General features: G+C 40.0%; 1 protein-coding gene across 1 annotated transcript; it reads left to right on the top strand.

Moving 5' to 3' along the window:
• Positions 1 to 1,089: 1,089 nt before the first annotated feature.
• Positions 1,090 to 8,853, top strand: LOC140926291 (beta-1,4-N-acetylgalactosaminyltransferase 3-like). The gene is made up of 5 exons (XM_073376050.1): positions 1,090 to 1,704; positions 2,500 to 2,969; positions 4,904 to 5,423; positions 6,374 to 6,518; positions 7,873 to 8,853. The coding sequence occupies exons 1-5, from the start codon at positions 1,090 to 1,092 to the stop codon at positions 8,019 to 8,021; spliced, it is 1,899 nt and encodes a 632-aa protein (XP_073232151.1). The 3' UTR covers positions 8,022 to 8,853.
• Positions 8,854 to 12,590: the final 3,737 nt, after the last annotated feature.

The following is a 12,590-nucleotide window of genomic DNA, read 5'->3' as shown; positions in this document are numbered from 1 at the left end:
GCTACGCGAAAAGGTAACGAGAATCTACTTCTTACATCTGTTTATTCTTCCTAGAGTCTACAGCAACAACAGCTGGCCCAAGCTCGAAATAACATTCAAAATATAAGGATTTGTATGGGGAAAAAAACCTATCGTTTCTGTAACCTACAAAAATGAAAGGATTTCAATAAAAAACAGCTTACCTTACTTAAAATGTGTGTTACGTCTCTCCTGAGTGGTTAACGGGCCGATTTATGGCCGTTTTATGGGTTTTCATATAAAGGGTTAGAGAACTAAGACGACCACTACCGAAGAATACTCGCAATCGTATAACTGATACATTTATTCGATCTGAAATTAAAATGTACAATGTATTCTAATTAACTAAATCAATTGGTAATAAACGAAACAATTAAAACGAGCGAAGCGGGAATAACTGATATAAACTTTTAACAATAATTATGCCATGCGGTCACTGGTCGTCAATGTCCAAAAACTCATGAAATCCTTATAAAACTACAAAACCAAAAAGTGATTGACAATATTATAACATTGATCATAAACTTACTTCTATGGCGAGTTTTCTTAACTTTGCTTGATCGGGAAAACCATGAAACAGTGTAACAGGTAAGCAGTAAATCACATGAAACATGTCCAATTCAGATCTCGGGTAAAACTAAACTGCTTAATTAAAGTTGAGGTTTATCTACTATTTGAGTTTCCTGTTGGGCGTGTACGAGGCTACCGCAAATTTCTTAACTATGAATTCCTTGCATAGTCCAAAAAACTACGTTAACAGGGTTTTCTCTCTATATATAGGTTCATAGGAAAGGTTTACCTTTCACAGAAACGATGGTTTTTTTTCCCATAAAAATCCTTATGTTTTGAATGTTTCGCAACAATGCCGATTCTCGCCGATGCTCATATTTCGAGCTTGGGGCTACCTGAGCAGCTTTCGAAAGTAGGAGTTTGTTTTCAAAACTCGGAGTTTTTTGGCGATGATCAATAACAGTAAAGAGAGTATTTATTTATTGGTTTACAGTGTCATCCCGTGACAGCTGGCTGTCTGACTGAATCACAAGCCGGGGGTCGCAACATTCGATCCAAGTTATGTGGCTTCGCCGCCCTCTTACATTCCGAAGAACTAAAAAAGCTGTGAGACGTTTGATTGTCGCACTAGCTGCAGGCTCGATCTCGTTTTCTTTACTTTTTACATTTTGGGGAAGACATAGCGACGATACAGTTGACGAATTCTCTACGTTTCCAAGGACGATCGGTGGCGTTGGCTCTGAGGACGAGAATACTGTCGCAGCACGTGTACCACACGCTGTCAATGTTCACGTTTGGCGAATGCAATGCGGTTCGAACGTAACACATTTAAAAAAGTCACTGTTCTTTCCAAAATATCCTGATGAGGAGAAGTTCGTCAACGACTTTCAGGTTGAAGACGATAGCGTGGACTACGGTCAGAAAATATTTGGATATTTACATCCACAAAGCAATGGTTTGTTTCGTTTCGCGATCGCCTCTGACGACACTTCGGAGTTGTGGATAAGTACAGACGAAAACCCTTATGATAAACGGCTAGTTGCTCGTGTATTCACTGAAAACGCAATAGCTTGGACGGGCAAGGACGAGTTAGATAAATATCCTGAACAAAGATCCAAAGAGCCACTCCATCTTCAAGCTAATAAGAAATACTACGTCGAGGTTTTACACCAAAATGTGAGTAGCCGCTACATACTTTATCCGTGTAATCTATGGCACAGACATGTAATTCTAAATTAAAATCATACTTGTATACAACTTGTCCAGGGGCTCTCCTCGAAAAGCCCTACAGGGTTTGCTGAGAGTTCCTGTCCAAGTATATTTTTAAAATTATAAGACTGTGTAATTATTGTCACAGGGAGCCCGAACGCTTTTTTAGCTAATAGAAAAAATTAGATGTATTTACGCTGTATTAGCTAATAAGATAATAAGATGCATTTTCCTTTGTTCCTGTGTCTTTATAAATATCCTGCGTTCCAGAAGATATTTTTTTCTTATCGATAATGATGGTTCGCGGCGAATCTGCGTCAACGAGGCGCAAAGCGCCGATACTTTATATTAAGTCGTTTCGGAAGGGATTATCAGAGACGGTTAACAGTGCTGGTTATCAAATAGCCTGCGTAGCAAGCGCTTGGAGGTAGTGGGTGAAAGAGAGAACGGGCGCGCGCGAGGGAGACACGCGAGGGGTGTCTGGCGCGTCGTTAATAAGACGTTCAAGTTTCGTCTCGCGTTTCTAATATTGTTAACTATTAACCGTCTCTGATCGGATTCAAATCCCTTCCAAAACGACTTATAAAGAAAGTGACAGGAACAAAGGAAAATGCATCTTATTATTTTATTAGCTAATACAGCGTAAAAACATCGAATTTTTCCTATTAGCTAAAACAGCGTTCGGGCACCGATCGGCTCGATTTACATATTGTGTGTAAAAAAAGGGCAAATAAATTGATGGATTGATTGATTGATTGACAGGGCATTGGCAAAGGGTTCGTGCGTGTATTTTGGACTACATCTGACAAAGATCAAGATTTTAGGCTCATCACTTCAGAATACCTCTCGTCATTTCTACAGAACATATCGCATGTACAAGAGAAAAAAGTAGCACTGCACAATGTGCTTTCGCCGCGATATAAGCAAGAGTTCCATAAAGAATCCAACCGCATCAGCAGCAAATTTGTCAAGTTTTATTCTCTGCCTTTCATTTCGAAAACCAGTTTTCTTCCTTCCTGCGATTACAAGAGTAGTTTTGTACCAGGTGATAAGGTTGATCGCTTTGAAGGGAAGAAAACGGTGTTTGAATCAAATGTTTACCCACCGGACGATACGCAGATGTCAAGAAACACCGGAATGCTGTGGACTCGTCAAAATCGCGTCGCTGACAGAGAGGTAGTTCGGTCAGTCGTGGATAACATGGTTGCTGCACTTCGTCTGAGTTCCTCAAAGTAAGTTACATAAAAATTTCGTTAAATGTATAAAGATGATAACCAGCAGTAACCAATGGTTAAGAAGTGTGGGAGACACAAATCAAAACACTCATAAAAAAAGGACAAATATTACCGTTACTTCCACAGTAAACTTAACACACGTGTATAAGGGCACTGTTTTTATCCTTGCAAGCGAACCGGCTAAGGACGTTAAATAACTTGTTTAACTTTAAATATAATAAAACCAAAACATCTTTAAAAAAATTTAGGTTACCTAACTAATCGTTGACATGAAGACCTGGCGACGTGCCCCTTAAATTAGTTCATTTTTGTCAGGCCGCGTCATTTTTACGTTACTAGGGACCTAAACCAAGGACGACGACGAAGGCACTGAAAACGTTGGTAAAAAAATGAATTTGCGCTCTTTCAAACTTAATCGCGTCTATTTGGACCCGCTCAATATGTCAAATGCAGGCGACTATCCTGGATTTGAATTCTTAAGGATTTTATTCAGGTTCAAAAAGAGGAAGGAAAATTCGTCGTCGTATGTTCACGTCCTCCGTAAAACGGCAAATTGTAGAAATGTACTAAAAAGCGTGATGCACGTGCAGAGCTGTTGTTTTGATCATTCAAACTATTGTTTTTTTGAAGTCGACGTTGTGGTCGTCTTCGTTGTTACTCAAGCTCCCTACTACCCGGCCGAACTCGTGTTACCTCAAGAGCCAGTCTGGCAGCGCGTATGGGGGAACTCCAGGATGCACGAAAAGAGATTAGAAAAAGCGTTTAGTTTGACATTTCCAACTTGAAGGCGAAGCTAAAAGACACAAATGAAATGAACAAAAGTGTGTTTCTCATTACCTTGTGAGGTCCTTTGTGTGTCCGCAAGGTCTTTCCATGTCAGTGACACTGGCGAGCGCAGATTTGAAATCCTTATTAATGTGGCGTTATTAGGTCTTTAGGGTGTTCTTCGCTCACCAAATGCGCGGCGTTGCGCTGGACAAATAGACGGATAATCTACGAGATAATTCGAATAAATGAAGGACGGAATGGGACTGAAGCCGGGGACTGAAGCTCGGTAGAACACTGCGTGTGCCTCCGCTTCCGGTTTTTTTTTTTTTTTTGATTGACATGAACGCGTGACAATGAAACACGAACATGTGTTTTTTTAAGTCTTTTGCGCTGAGGACAGTGTTCGCGTTTTGATAGTCGACTTCTGGGCACTTCGCTGGGCTGCGTGGCCAACGTCACAAACAATGCCAGAGATAAGGGGTCGTTAGTAACTTGTGCGTTATACAGTGTTTTCACATGACATCACGGCGGCCATTGGTGTCCCAAAACAATCCATGTGGGTGTCCCAAACCAATCCTCTGGGAGTTGAACTCTTTTCTTATGCAAACGCTTTCTTTTGTTCCAATAAATTTGCATAGATGCTGGCCACGTGAGTGAAAACACTCTATAGAGCAAAGCAGAAATCATGCACTTCCACAGAACTGGAACTCTTCAAATATGTTTAATCTTAATCGTAGTTAACTCGTTGACAGCTCACGTAATTCAACATGGCTTCCGTGACCTAACGGGAGTCATTACTTAGACTAGAGCGCAAACGAAAAACTTGCAAATTCCCATACTTCTCTTTCTTTCTTACTCATTTGGATTTGAAAAGATTAATACGTTCATACACTCAACCGTCAACCGTAAGAATATCGCGCTAAAAACGCTTTCGGTGAAAAAAGAGACATCATATAGCTAACAGTATAACTGTTTGTCGACTTAAGAAAAACTAGATCCTTGTCTTTTTAAACTAGAAAGAACAACTTTGAAGGGCACCTCAGAATAATTAACAAAAAATGGTGGCGACATTAGTTTCTCCTTGCGTGAAAGTTCCATTGACGGATTGTCTACGTTTGTAAATTTTTTAGCTTTTTTTAACTTCATATTTTAATTTCTTTCAGGAATTACTTTTTAAAGAGAATTCACAAAGTTCTACAAAAACCAGATCCGGTTTATGGGGACCGTTATTCAGTTGATCTGGAACTTGGCCTGCCTCACACTGAAAAATCTTATCGCTTCTCTGAGCACGTGTATCAAAAAAAGGGAACGAACAGTTTGTGTCTTCCCAAGGGAATTGAGTGGAACAGAAACGCCACGGTTTATATAATACTCCCTGTCAAAGATCAGGGAAGATGGGTCTATCTTTTCATCAATGATCTCACGGTTGCCAGCTTATTAACGGGTGATAAGAACTTCCACGTTATTGTTGCTGATTTTGAGAGTCAAGATATCGACTTGGCCAAAGCGTTCGACACTGCCCTTCTGAGGAGCAGGCACACTATTATCAACTTGACCGGTAAATTTTACAAGACGCTGGCGTTGAACAAAGCTGTAGAGCAAGTACAAAGTGCGCATGATCTGTTGTTCTTGTTTGATCTTCACATTGATGTGCCCGTTGATATTCTGGACAGCGTGCGAAAGGTGAGTTGATACTGGCCTACGTAGCAGGAGCCGGTAATTACCGTAAATCCTCTGTTAAGCCCCCCGGGGGCTTATTTTTTTCAAGCACTTTTGAGGGGGGGCTTAATAGAGAGGGGGGGCTTAAAAGAGAGGTGGGGGGGGCTTACTTACGAATTTAGCGAAACGCATCATCTGTAGCAAAAATACCTTGGTATGAGACAGAGTAGACTTACGCATTGTACAATTAAAGTCACCGTCAAAAGTATTTAATTCACTTGTGGGAGCCTAAAAGTAACAAAAACAAAATTCTTATTCTTCAAAAACGTGCTTTCGACCTCATGTTCTTCAGTAATTTTTATGAATAAACCATAACTGATCAGTCCACGTTAATCGTTAATTTTTTTGTGAAGGATAAGGATTGGAGGAGGGGGAGGGGGGGCTTAATAGAGAGGGGGGGCTTATTAACTTTCCTCCTCTGAAAAGGGGGGCTTATTAGAGAGGGGGGGGGCTTATTTGAGAGGGGGGGCTTAATAGAGGATTTACGGTACATTATTACAGGCCTAGATTTCCTCCTTCGCCCTTAAAAAAAACTGGCGCCTGCTACGCAGTTTAAGTTGATACGTGTTGTTATAAACTGGGCTTTTCGCATGTGGTCACGTCCACCATGGTGTCGTTAATCAATTCTGTAGAAATTGAACCTTTTACTGATGTAAAAACTTTTCCTCGTTCAAACAAATTTGCATAATTGTTGGCCTCGTGACTGAAAACGTTCTATAGCAAGATAAACTTCTTTTGCAATAGCGGATAACTTGTCATTTCTTGATATCAACACCGTTTTTGCAGTACGTTTATTCAAACATCTAAATGTCAACTGTTATTGTCAATTTTGTTGGAGAATTTCTTCTAACAACACTATCAGATTTCCTGTTCCGTTTAAAAACATTAACGTATAGCTTATTGATTTTCAACAGAACACCATAGAAGGAAGAATCGTTTTCTCCCCCATAGTGGGACGTCTAGACTGTCAAAGTACAGATATTGATCATCAAGGCTTTTGGGAGGTGAACGGCTATGGTCTTCTTGCTGTATATAAATCGGACTGGATGCGTTTTGGCGGTAAGTTCAAAGAAAATCATCATTAACCGTCACAGTTGAGTCACGTGATCTACCTATTAATAGAGACCTGAAGCATCTGCGACGAAAGAGACGACGGAGACGAACTGCACCGTGAAAGGACTGGATCGAGAACGTCGTTCACGGCGGGAAAATTCGAGAGATAAGTGTTCAAAATGTCTTTTCACGGTCTGTGTTCCTCTCCAGCTGCTCCTTCTTCCTTTTCTTTTTTTTTTTACCTCGGAGATTTTTTGTCGGCCAACTTCTCCTGTCAATTATCTCTTCGAGAGCCAGGTCTAGTTCGGCATCTTTGCAAGTGATTCCAGTGGCATTTTCCTCCTGGCGTATTTTCGCTTTATGCTTGGTAATCAGCAAGGTCAGTGTGTCTCTCATCGATCTTTTATTGACTTTGAATTTCGGATGATCAAGGTCACTCAGGTTTACAGTTATCTGGTTCCATACATCTCCCCTTTCCTTGCTTGTATGCGGATGTTGGTAGGGTTCCATAACTAACATTTCTCGGCATACAGCACAAAAACATGTTTGTCTGACCACTCCATCTCCTTTAAAAAGAAAAATAGAACCAAAAGTTACTAATGTTTGGAGACAAATCAAAGTCTTAGAGAGTAAAAGGGCGGAACAGATTATGATTTAGCATCTTTTTGACCTGTAAACCTTTTTGCTTCACGAAAAGCTAGAAAACATATACAATAAAGCTTCAATGCGACTCGCTGGTGCTTGTTTACGAAGTCCTATATCAATCGATTTTCTGGTGTTTTTAGAACAAAAATACAAAGAATAAATACGTTGAAAGTCGAATACGCAATTGGGATGAAATTTCTTTCACGAAAGTTGATTAAGGGGGTTAAAATGCGGGTAAATTTATTCACGTTCACTGCTGGACGCCAAACTAGCGAGGATGTGCAGTAGCGTTCAACTCGCCCTAGCCACTTCCGGTAGGTCGTCGACGTCCCATTCGTCGTCAATGCTTAAGGTCCCTAATATTTTTTGGGGTTCCTACTTAAAGAATAGGATGAACTATTGAAGAGGGCCGCAACTTCATTTCGAGCTAACAAACGATAGAGCAGGTATTTTATTTCATGACTTTATGTAGAAAGGTCACGGCTAGGAAATTCGCGTTGAAAACTTACGGATTGTAATTTAAACCACGGTTTGTGTAAATAATCAGTAACGAAAAAAGGCTGTTCTTAAAATATAATCCAGAGGTCTACGCCGGGAAAGATTAAACTGGTGAACTTCCAATTGTTCGTATAGGAGAGAGATGAAGCTGTTTCTCTTGTCCTTACGTAAAATTGTATGGGACAAATCGTATTTTTTAACTGCTTAATTTTGAAAGGAATGAATACCGAGGAATTCAAGTACAAATGGGGTGGAGAGGACTGGGACCTACTGGACCGAGTCGTGAATGCTCAGTTGGAAGTTGAACGGATCAAGTACCCAGGCCTCTATCATCATCATCAATCCAAACAGGAAATGTGGAGTTAATGTACACAGCAACCGGGCCTGGTTTGGTTGGGAAAGTACCGACCATGTCTGTTATTGGACGTGGAAGTGTTAGACAGTTGTGAGGAAGAGGTCCTCGTGCAAATCAACGGAATTTAATATATAAAGGCCCAGTCCACATGTATCCGGATATTTTTGAAAACTGAGATTTTTTCCTCCGCCAAAAAAATACGCGTCCACACGTAGCGTATTTGAATCATTTTCGCCCGTCCACATGAAACCGCTAAAACGATGAAAATACGATAGCATCCCTTCTAGAGCGTGTGAAATAGTCCATTTCAAAAATACCATACTACTCTTTTTATCATAGGCTCAGCTTCACCGCAGAGGAATTATTTGACTTTCTTTTTTTTATTAAAAATAAGCAATTATTTAAGCTTAAAGAGGTAGGTTTCTGAACCCAAAGAAAAAAGGAGCTTAACTGCAATCAAGCTAACGTCAGCACTTGTGCGCCCGTATGTCAACGCGCTGGAAACGCAAATTTTGAAGAAGCTTCATTGGCACCCAACGGGAAATTTTGGGAAAAAGACCTGAAAACAACAACAAAGCGTGAATAAAGCTTTCTGAAGCCATTTTAAGCATTTTGGGAGATTGCTGGGAAAAATGTATTTGTTCCTCACTCCCAGCAAGACTGATGGAAGCGTTCCCAGCCAGCAAGGTGCACCGACAACCTGCAACCAGACTTACTGGGAAGTTTCCCAGCAGACTTACTTCCAGACATTACTGGCCAGTTTGAACTAGTTTGGGTGTGGTCAAAGGGCAACGTTCAGTCCTTCAGTGGAGGAGGGAGGGAGGCACATGAATTTAGATGTGGCCTAAGGGCAAAATTAACGCTTCAGTGGGGGGAGGGGGACGGGGGAAGAGGTTTCTGAGAACAATCACATAGCAGCTATTCTATACATCAAATCCCCTCCGACACCCTAAATTGTTCATTTCCCAAGAACCCTTTCCTTCCAAAGACAAATAATTTTTCCACAACCTGCCAGCCAGCAAAAATTTTCCTGTAGAGCATATATTTTGAGAAACAGATCCGTTGGGTGCCCCTGAAGCTTACGCATGGTACGGTGCAGTTCTTCGAAAGTAACGAAAGTGAGATTTACCTGGAAAACTACCCAAAGAAGCATTTAAAAGAACATTATGGTATTTTTTACAGTGGTTTATGCTAGTAGTTTATGATCTATGACATCATCGAATTCGAAAACCTTCCTTTTCGTCCGCCCACACGCAAACGAAAATCCGGCGTTTAAAAAAAAAAACTCCACTCTGGAGTGGAGTTTTTTCTGGAGTGAAAACAGGCTTTTTCGGTGCCCGAAAACTCCGTATCAAGACAAGACAAGACAATGTTTTGTTTGGAGTCTTATACAGTCCTATGTATATCGACTTTATCCAAATAATTTAAAATCATGACACAAATTGCACACTAGTGGAACTATAATCAATGTTAACCTAAACAACTCATAGCAGTCGAATACGTATTTTGCAATTAACTTTTGCACTTGTTTGTTCTTGCTCGGAGGGTTTATCAACAACAGAAAAACATCATCTGGTGCCATTCTGTTTACTGATATTCTGTATTCTTTGTTTAAGTATTCAAATAAAGTACCTCTTTTTTCTTGATACACAGGGCACAGAGTTAAAAAGTGTATTTAATCTTCTACGTCTTTTTTACAGATAGGACAGATCCTCTCTTCTGGTTTCTTATAAGGTCTTACATACCGACCTGTCTCTATCGCCAATTTGTGATTACTTAGACGGAGTTTAGTTAGAGCTATCCGGTGTCGGACGTTGGTGACCTGACGGAGATAATCTTCACATTTATAATTTTCTATTGTTTTAAATTTTCGGAAGGTTCTTAGTTTGTTCTTTTGGTTGGCGTCTTTTCTTACGTCTTTGTTTACGTCACTTAACCATCTTTGTAATTCGATGTCTTTCAGTCTTTGTTTGATAATGTTCAAGATTCCTATGTCATTTTCATGTGCTTTTGTCCAGAGGTATCCCAGCCCTATTTGGTCTAATACGCGTTAGATTTTTTGGCTCCATAATTCCTTATTCATTCTCGACTTTATATCATTAAAAATCACCTGTGATAATTTGTGTTTTGGGTATTTGGTTAGAGTTAGCCAAAACTTAAAATTCCTATATTGTGCTTCGATTTTCACTTGGAAGCTTCCTGTTTCAGCCCTACATGCATTGTTGCTGCAGTATTTATTAACACCTAGCAACCATTTCAAGAATTTAATTTGAACTAGTTCTGCGGGATCTTTTTCTATTTGGTCGTTACAGTCAACACCCCAAATTTCACTTCCGTAGAGAAGTATGGGGGATATCAGAGCATCGAATAGCTTAATCGTCAGCATAATATTTTCTCTAAAGTTGTCAGCCATCTCTTTTCTTAGTTTATAAAGTGCCTTAAGCCCAACTTTTTTTAACTCTTCTCGAGCTAAACTAGAATTTTCATACGGGTTCAGTGTCACTCCCAGATATTTATAAGATTTAACATTGTTTAGTTTATTTATTCCATACTTAAACGGGTACAAAGACCCTGAGATAAGGGGGGGGGGGGGGCGGCCTCAAAAAAATCTTTTTTTCGGTCCTTCGAGCCTGATTTTGGTCCAAAAACAAGGGGGAGGCGGGCCCCCTGCCCTGGATCCCCCACTGTATTTGCATGGAGGTTGGGGACCCAAGGTAAGCCGCCTGTCCATATTATCTCTCATTTTAATTTAATGACGTTTACATGGTTGGTGGGGTGCCGTATGAGAGATTACATGGACAGGCGGGTTACCTCACCTACCTGGGGTCCCCCACCTCCATGTAAACATGCTATTAATCTTCCGTCTACTTTTAGTATTTGTAACGATAGTTTTCAAATATTTTTCCCGGAAACCATTTGTAAATAAAAACGGCCAATGAGTCATCTTAGTCTCGTCTCGTTACCACTCTAACTTAGAACCCAATTTTTTGGGTATCCATCTAGTAGTTTCAACCGTATTGAAATACTGTACTTCACCAGATCATCACTTGTGATTTCTTCTCAACAGAACAGGCTATTTCGAATGATCGCTAGTTTAATTTTCCACTGTAGGGATTTAACATACATATACGTTTATTTATTTATTTGTTTATTTCAGTATTTATTTTTTTCGGGGGGAGGCGGTGGGGGGGGGGGGGGGGTCAATATTACAATATATGAAATTAAATAAATAATCACAAAAAAATACAAGAAAAGAGAGACAGAAATGTTGCGATTTATGACTATATGTGATTAATAATAATCTATCTTGTTGTCAATTAGGTCTCAAATAGGCACACTTTTTTTACAGTTTCACCAAATCGTACAGAAAATTAAAAAAATATACACGTTATGACTATCTTAAGTTACGGAGCAACATGACCGAACCATTGTTGTTAGAGTTTCAACTGGAACGAAATATGGTTAACATGCGTGTTTTAAGGCTAAGTTCGCACAGTACTAGATGAATTTGCGACCGGTTGAAAATTCATACGTTTTTTGTGTCGCGTTCACACGTAACCACCTTAACCGTTCTTAACCGTGCGAAGCTGTTCAAAAATTTGAATGCCAAAATCGAGGTCAAATATTTGAGACGCTGGGGGACGCCATTTTGGATTTGCTAAAGCAGCACTCTGCGCATAAGCAGATGGTAAAACCACTGACAACAGTTAAAATTCAACCTGGTTCGTCAGTTTCGTGGAAACAACGGAAATATTGAACCGTTCCGTGTGAAGGAAGTCACAGCCGGTCGAAAATTCACCCGATACCGTGTGAACGTAGCCTAAAACTAAGTATTGAACGAAAGATCTAAGTATACAACTCTACTCTTCACGGTTAACTTCATAGTCAACGCAACACAAGAGTCCTCGTTCAAATGGACAGTGTCACGGTAGTCTAATTCATTTTGTTTATTTTTGCGTATTACTCGCTGTAAAACTTGACGTATGGAAGGAAATTCATGAGAAGCACATATGTCTCTCACAATTGTTCATATTTACAACTATAAACAAGAGAGATAAACTTTGAAAAACGGTTTGTTAAGAACAGTTTTCTGTCAAAAACCCCACCCAAAATCCGTTTTAATCTTCTTCAATTTTGACCCATCCGTGTCTCCTTTTGCATTTACTGAGTTACTTAAATGTTGTTTAATGGTTTAAGACGTTCTTTATATATTTCGTTCAATTTTGTGAACAGTTACCATATATGGCTGAATGTGGCAAATGCATCCAGTTGTACCACTACTATTTTTTGTTCAGTGCCGTAGCTAGGTAAGATTTATCAGGGGGGCCAATCACGAGCGTCGAACACGCGAGCTGCTAGAGGGTCCGGGGGCATGCTCCCCCGGAAGATTTTGAACTATAGGGTCTCTGAAATAGCATTTTCAGCCTTCGGAGAGCATTAATTTCCGGCAATTTTTATTTGTTGAAGCCATAAATGTATAATTTTGACGCTTTATCAAACCGAAATGAACACATTGAGCCGAAGAGCAGCGTGAAGAGCGTGGCCGCTGACTAAATTAAACGTGCTTGTCAAAATTATTG

The sequence above is a fragment of the Porites lutea genome, chromosome 2 (assembly GCF_958299795.1).
Source record: "Porites lutea chromosome 2, jaPorLute2.1, whole genome shotgun sequence".
Lineage (NCBI taxonomy): Eukaryota > Metazoa > Cnidaria > Anthozoa > Scleractinia > Poritidae > Porites > Porites lutea.
Note: the sequence above shows the minus strand (reverse complement) of the source record. Positions and strands in the feature narration are given on the sequence as shown.

Coding starts and splice junctions, on each gene's coding strand:
- LOC140926291 (XM_073376050.1), top strand. CDS start 1,090: ATGTGGCTTCGCCGCCCTCTTACATTCCGAAGAACTAAAAAAGCTGTG. Junction 1,705..2,499: donor TCGAGGTTTTACACCAAAAT/GTGAGTAGCCGC, acceptor ATTGATTGACAG/GGCATTGGCAAAGGGTTCGT. Junction 2,970..4,903: donor CTTCGTCTGAGTTCCTCAAA/GTAAGTTACATA, acceptor AATTTCTTTCAG/GAATTACTTTTTAAAGAGAA.